General features: G+C 36.5%; 1 protein-coding gene across 1 annotated transcript; it reads right to left on the bottom strand.

Annotated features, from left to right (window-relative positions):
- Nucleotides 1-517: 517 nt before the first annotated feature.
- LOC115992319 (protein NUCLEAR FUSION DEFECTIVE 4-like) lies at nt 518-7,202 on the bottom strand. The gene is made up of 3 exons (XM_031116473.1): nt 6,435-7,202; nt 1,617-2,512; nt 518-1,131 (listed from the first exon to the last, which is right to left on the bottom strand). Exons 1-3 carry the CDS (start codon nt 6,762-6,764, stop codon nt 666-668), a joined length of 1,692 nt encoding a protein of 563 aa, XP_030972333.1. The 5' UTR covers nt 6,765-7,202; the 3' UTR covers nt 518-665.
- Nucleotides 7,203-7,837: the final 635 nt, after the last annotated feature.

Below are 7,837 nucleotides of genomic sequence, written 5' to 3'. Positions count from 1 at the left end.
AAGTAAAAAAAAAAAAAGAGAGGGGGGGGGGGGGGGGGGTGGTGTGGGGAACCTTCTAGCATTTCTTCCCTAGAGGTACACTTCAATGGGTGTGAAAGAAAGAAGTCCAATGGAAAGCATATTAAGAGACTTCAGGTGCCATGGAAAGCATATTAAGAGAATTCATAGCTAATGTAATTTCACAATACATGCCATCTCCACAGGTACCAATAAACACAGCAGGTTGATTGATGTCAAAATTTGGAAGATTCGCCTCAAGATGAAATGTGATTGTATTTGATACATAAGGGAGGAAAAAAAAAAGTCCCTCAAACACTAATAATGAAAACTTGAATTCAAGACGCCTACTCTAAGCCCCAAGAAACTATATCTTATTATAGATATAAATGACTTTAATTGAAGCTTCCCCAAACAAACTGCCATTAGCTGGCAGCCTGACACACAACCAACAAATAATTACTTTAATTGAAGCTTCCCCAAACAAACTGCCATTAGCTGGCAGCCTGACACACGGGGGCAACCGAGGCTTAGCAGATTGCTATAACGATACTACATAGTAAAGGCATGCCACAGATATTCACTATGTAGCTGAGATAACTTTATTGGAGCATACCTCTACAAAACCGGCATGTCCCGATCCTATCGGGTATTATTAACTCCAACCATCAGTGGTTTGAACTTTGAGGATGTCGGAAAGAACCCCCAGCATAAAGCATTTGGTAAACTGGTCGTACTCTAATTGTCAGAATTACGCTCACAATGGTGCCCAGCCCACTAAGGCCAGCTAGAATCAGGAATGTCAGCCTGAAGCAATTGGGACCTAAACAGGTAGACGATCCTTGCTTAGCAGCTTCAGCGTCATATATATAACCAGCAAGCAGAGCTGAGAAAAGGACTGCACCAATTGGATTGCCTAATGCCATGGAGTTGTAAATTATACCAAAATGTCTTAACCCAAAAATCTCGGAAGCAGTCGGGACCATTATAGAATACTGAACACCATAGCAGATTCCCAGCAAAGCAGTTGCAGCATAGAGAGTACCACTGAGGCCTAACGCATATAGAAGGTATGATACGATCATGAAAATATGTGCACATATCATCCAAAATGTGCGAGGAAGTGTTCTTGACCTGCAGTGAACATAATCTCATATCAAGACATTATTATGGCCTTACAAAATAGCAAGAAAATAACACCCATGAAAAAAGACAAGGTTCAAAATTTACTCTGGCGTCAGGATTATAAGAATTTAGGTCACACTAGAAAGTTTTGTGAAACTGTTGAGAAACATGTGCTAGAACCCAATTCTGAAAAATAAGTTCCCCGCATTGCAAAAGAAGAGAGAAACAAAGAGAAAAGAAAAGAATGCATGTAAGGGGCCAAAAAGTTTTTTCCAGAAGATACTAAGAGCCTTGTAGCTCAACTAGCACCTCCTGGTGTTTCCAATTGAGACATCCAAGGTTCAAATTCCACCTCTCACATTGAAACTATTGAATTATCAAAAAAAAGCTTTTTCCAGAATATTTATAGAAGCTAAAATTAAGCTACGTATGCTTGATGAAAAAGTGAGCCATAGTTAGAAAGAGAAGAAGAAGAAGAAGAAGTGAGTAATGACCTGACAAAGTGTTCAGAAATGACACCTGAGCCAAGACGACCCACAAAATTGCAAAAGCTGAAGAGAGACAGCAATAACGTGGTATCATCATCACCTAATGCAATCCCAATCTGAGCCAAATTATTGAGAACTGTTACTCCTGTACCAACTGCAAGGAAATATGAAAACCAAAGAAGCCAGAAATCAGCCTTGACAAGAGCTTCACGAAGCTTGAAATCCTCCCCCCTACGAGGTCTGCTTTTCTTCTTGATTGCCCCCTCCCCAACAGCAAGAAGTGTTTCCACATCTGAAGCTTCCTCATTCTCATAGAAACTTCCAAGATATGCAGCTGATGAAGAAGGTGTCAACAAAGGATTTGTCTGGGTTGAACCACCTTCTCCCTCAACCAAATTGTCTGAAGAATTAACTGCAGAGGAAAGTTTCTTTGCAGGGAAAAGTGTCATTTTCACAGGAATTGCAAGGGGGGCCATTAAAAGGATGACCATTATGGCAACTAAAATGTAGGAAATAGTGCCACTTAGAGAAACTGTGTCACCTATCACTGTAGTTGAGAGAAGATAGATAGCAAGCAAAACACTAGCACCTTGAGTGAAAAGAAAATGGACATGCTCTGAAGAGTCTTCTCCGGATGCTGGAGTACAAGCCCGAATAAAGTACATCAAGGCTAAACATAAAACAGGAAGCCCAATCGCAAGGAACAACAACAGTTTTGAAGAAGAGCTGTTAAGTACCATATCATATATCACTGTATATACTGCAGCGCTGAGTCCAATATAACCTTTGAGAATACCAGCCACAGTGCCCCTACTTAGAGGGAAGTTTCTCATGTTGGTTACAAGCACAGCTGTACCAAACCATGCATTGCTATTGGTGGCGATACATAGTGCAATCCATAACTGCCATTGCGTCAAGTACAGAGTTTAAGTAGGTATTCTACAAGATATATTTATATAACAATAGCAAGTTTCTAAATGGGTATGCCACAAAAAAATTATAGCATGCAGTGTTATGAGGGAACCAAATGAAATTAACAGTAATTGCAAATCAGCTTAAGGGGGAAAAAGGTTGATATTTCAAATGAACGATTGTTTGTTCACAGAAACAACTCTCCTCTACTAACTCAAAGCATTAACTTCCACAAGAATTTATACGTTTGTCCATAATATTACATCTCTTCATTGAGATATAAGAAGAAAACAGAAAGGAGAATTAGATATCTTTTCAGAACTGGAATGGATGATGCAGGACTACATAAACAGGTATTCACATGTGATATGTGGAGATAAAAACTTTAATTTAATAACTCATTTTCACTCACATCTCTGACTCCCAATCATTGGTGGAATAATCCACCATCAAAAGGTCACATAATAATTGTAAAATGGCCTGGCTAGCTCTGTAGCTTGCTTGCAGATAACAAATTTAACTAAAGTCTAAAACCAACATATATAGAGAAAGAGACATGCCTAAAATCATGGGAATCTAATAAGTCGCAAAGATGCAATCTAAAGTATTGGGCAGGAAATGAACTGCATTAAATTTCACAAAAAAATTTATTAAAAAAAAAAAAAAAAGAAAATATGTGAAGGGTAAACCAACTGATTTTCCTTCATCACAGCATCCACTCCATCCAAGCTCTGGCAGTGGAAGGGAACCAGAGAACTTATTCTTGACAGAACTTATTCATGACATTTAACCAATAATGCAATAAGAAAAAAGAAAAAAAGAAACACACATGCAACAAACACAAACCTGCAAATGTCATATTAAAGAACATGTGTCCTTTAATCACACTACAAAATCCACAACCTATAATGTGATCCATAAAAAGTAATTAGTATCAGGATCAGGGAATACAACAAGTAATATGATTTGACTATGACCTGATCAAAATGTGATTAGGAAAAGATAAGACTTGTCTGCTTACAAAATTGAAGTGGCTGGTCATTCGGTGCATGTGTTAATTTTGGTGTTTCCCACACTGATCTTTCTTGATAATTTGATAATTGGGGGAGGGGGTTTTCAACCCTAGATGCCCTTTTTGGAAAAACTAGCAAGTGCCAGGCAATTGAGCTACAACGCTCTTGGCATTACCCACAGTGATATTTAAAGAGAATGTTCAAGAATTAAAGAGACCATATACCACCCTAATTAAGAAACCACTACACCCTATAGCCAAGTGGTACCTCACTGGCTTTCTCCCATAATAAGGGGGTGCTTTCAACTTTCAACCCATGGGAAGGGAAAGGCTAGCCCCCATTGTGTAGCATTGCACCAACTTACTACTCTTAGAATAGTAATATAGGACGTGCATAGGAAAACCAATCAATCTCTCCATGATTCCATGATAGAAATTCTCCAAATCAATGAATACTTATTCAAACAAAGAAACACTATAGCCATGTCCATGTGAATACTAGTAGTCTAGGTCCATCTTAATTTACACATTAATATATGAAAAAACAAGTCTGTATGCCGTGTTACCTTGTTTTTGAAGCCTAGAATTCCTTTTTTCCTTATTTTATCATCTATTTTGATATATAATGTTTAAGAATGTCAGGTAATTAAATCACAGAGCTTTGACCCCCATGTCCTGATCCTAAGAAGTAAAAACACATTTTAAGTCTATGTTTGAAAATGACACTTTATATTTTCATATTAGTTACATTAGTAAAAATGACGTACGATAACCTCTCTTAGACCCACAAAAGTGGAAGCTTTGTGCACAACGTACAACAAAATACATTAGTAAAAATGACACTAGTATCATTTTTCACACACTAGAGACTATGAGCTTATAAACTAAAAGTCACCACATTCAAGTTGTCGCAAAATTTAATAGGGATTTCTTGTAAAATCCTTCTACTTCCGAGCTCTCTAACATGAACACCTCCACAGTTCTTAATTTTTTGTCACTTCCAGCTGTTTACAGGCTTTTTATTGCTATTCAAATATTACTTAGATAGACTAATGATTGCCATGATTTATACAATTGAAAAGCTACTCTACAAGCTCCTTGGTGATTTTGGCACCCATATATAGAAATTTAATTAATCTTACTTCGGGTTTACACCAACCCAAACATTAATTTGAGAGAACAAAGCTAAATGATATACTTTTATTTCCTTTTCACAAAGGAATTAGAAACCTAAGTAATAACCAGTAGTAATAAAACTTAATTGTTATATCATTGAATAACATTATTCTGCATGAGATAGTTAACAATTTTGAGAAGTAACAATTTATGCAAATCTTCAGACAGCTTTCAAACCTCATGTTTGACAACCCATTACCCTGCACTCAGGCCAAACAATTCGTACTTATTCTATTCAAGCTATCCACAAGCACAACCTGCACGAAGTTCATGTTGCTGCAAAAATATATGATCTAATACATGGAGATTGAAAGATTTGATATTGCTTTTACTGCATGTCTACATAAAATATTCCATACATCACTGGGCTTCCATGGACATTTGGAACGCTACTGTAGATGATTAGCAATATCCAAGAATAAAAAATAGGTGCTCAAGTTTGATTCTATACTTTCAACAAGGGAAAATCTGCGCATGAGGATTTTGTTCAACTTAAGGAAATTCATCCGCTCCAGGTCACAATGCTTAGACTGAAATCCAAATAAAGAAACTAAACTCCTAAAATGTTGATATACAAATTTTACAGCCTTCATGAGTTTGAGAAATTATAGAGGCTCTAGACTTATGTTGCATGTGGACCTCACTAACAAGGATTAAATTAGATGGGGTCAAAAAAAGAAAACACGGTTACAAATTGATAACTTTTCATTTTGTAAGAAGATTTTCTTCAAAATTTTAAGGTATATTAGCAGTAGAAAAATGTCACAACGTACCCTTCCAAGAGTAAATAGAATTTCACTGATTTAAATGTTATTTTTCAGCAGAAACATGTCAATTCAAGAAGATGCCCTGTATTTTCACTAGCCCCTTAAGTATCTAAATGACAGCTCAGCAAGAAGTATTACTAAATTGCAGACAAATTCACCAAATTACAAAATCAATTTCAGCAAGCTCAAGATATACAATTGGGCAGCTGTGGAATTCTTAAAAAAATATTTGCAGAAAATAAGTAAAATTCCAAACATGAAATGCTATGATCAAGCAGTCATCTTAAAAATTTTATACATAAACCATTAAAACTCTATTTTGAGGCAAAACCTAGTTCAAGAAATAGTTGTAAATTGTAATCTATTCTACATTTAAGTACAGAAGAGGTTATGTAAGGATTTACACTTTTACAAAGTAAATTTAGAACGAAAGATATAAACTCAAAGACAGTTATTGCAGAGAAACCAAATCCTAGAGTAAATGTGCAGTAAAAAAAATTGAACACATCCAGCATTTCAGAACAATCAAATGCACAAGTGGGTTTGCGAAAACTCTAATTTTTGGATTTAACTAAATCACCAGACAGTTCTTTCTCACAATCAATTTCAAAAAAGGTATGCATAGAAAAAACAAAACCAAAGGAATAATCCCACAACGATCAAATAGACAAGCAGGTATGCAAAAAAACAAACACTTGAAGAAACCAACTCACTAGCCAGTTGTTCCAGACAATCCATTTCAAAAGGGTATGTAATAATGCATAAAAAGAAAACTGAGCCCACCAAGTAATAACGCCAAAACAATCAAATCCACAAAAGGATATGCAAAAATCTCAATTCCTGGAACCAGTTGCTTTATGCAACCAAGTTCAAACATGATATCCCCAAAAAAAAGTACTGGAATACATTAATTAAAACAAAACTAGATTGGTATAGAGTGATGAAGTGATCACTCACCAGCCAGTAAGGCAAGTTTTCAACAGTCTGACTGACAGAAAGCCATAGAACACCATATCCAAAGAAACAAAGCACAGTACCAACCAAAAGCAGAAACCAAGGTGGGAACTTGTTGCAGGCAATACCAGGAAGAATACCCACACTCTCTCCAATATCATTGGCCACTCCAAGTATTGTAATCTGCTGCTGATTGTAACCCAGAACTGATTTGATTTCAGAAGAGTAGAGTGGGAAGTTGTAGGAATTTCCAGCAGCTATTTGGACCCATACAGCAGCTGCCAAACCCACCCATGGTGGCCTGCTTCCAGCTTTCAGAACTAGTTTTGGCATTGGTCACTGTATACACACTATTCACTTTGTATTTTTGGGTTATGAAAAACCAGTATATATGTGGATATATATATATACTCAGAGCAAAAAGTACATAAAAGTTAGGACACAGAGAGATTTGCTGTTTGATTTTGATTGGAAAAAGAGAGGTATTATAATTTATAAGGGAATTTCTTGCCTTGTTGGGACTGTTGAAGAGAGAGAGAGAGAGGATTTGAAGGGTCAAGGACAGAGAGGTGTTGTTCATGTGAGAGAGGTGTTGTTCATGTGGGAAAGCCGAAAAGGCATCTCTGTTTTGTCATTTTCTTGTTTGTGGTCCAACCCCCATAGTCCCACCCAATGAAATCTTACCATGTTCACAGCGGCCGACTTCTTTGGCCTTCGGGTAGAGCCTACCTCCCATGTCAGTTCTTTTGCTGTAGTTCCAAGCCAACCTTACAGCATAGCCATATGGCCATACCCACAAGGTAAAAATAGTGTTACATAAATTATTAGGTTTAAACGATAGGGAACCCAAGGAATTGGTTAAATGGTATCTAAGGTCGCATGATATTAATAACATTTTAAGTTCGTAATCACTTGTTCCTATCACCAGAAATAGTGCCGGTTTGGATCCAGCTTATTACTTCCACGTTTTGCTTCATCCACGTTTTCCCTCTTTTTTTTTAGCCCGCATTTGTTGACTTTTCCACAGTAAACAGTGCATTTGTACACTGTTCACAGACCCACAAATTTCACTTTTCAGCAATTTTTTTATTAAAAATGAGTCCCACGATACTATTCACATATTTAAAAATTATTTTGCTACAGTGTTTTCAGTTTCAGTAAAATAAGTTATATCCAAACGGACCCATAGTCAAATACTTGGGAATAGTATGGTATAGATACCATAGTAAATAAAATCATTTGTGATGTCCTATGTTTATAGTCTTAATTATATCCAAGGTTTTAAAAACAAAATTATATCGGTTGTTTGACCATTACACTTTTAACATCAATTTAACATCTCTTAGCTATTTTTTGATTGAGGCAACAGGCTTGGATGAGGTGAGTGTAGGATTTCTCCATTTTGA

The sequence above is a fragment of the Quercus lobata genome, chromosome 5 (assembly GCF_001633185.2).
Source record: "Quercus lobata isolate SW786 chromosome 5, ValleyOak3.0 Primary Assembly, whole genome shotgun sequence".
Classification (NCBI taxonomy): domain Eukaryota; kingdom Viridiplantae; phylum Streptophyta; class Magnoliopsida; order Fagales; family Fagaceae; genus Quercus; species Quercus lobata.
This window is presented reverse-complemented; position numbering and strand designations above follow the sequence as displayed.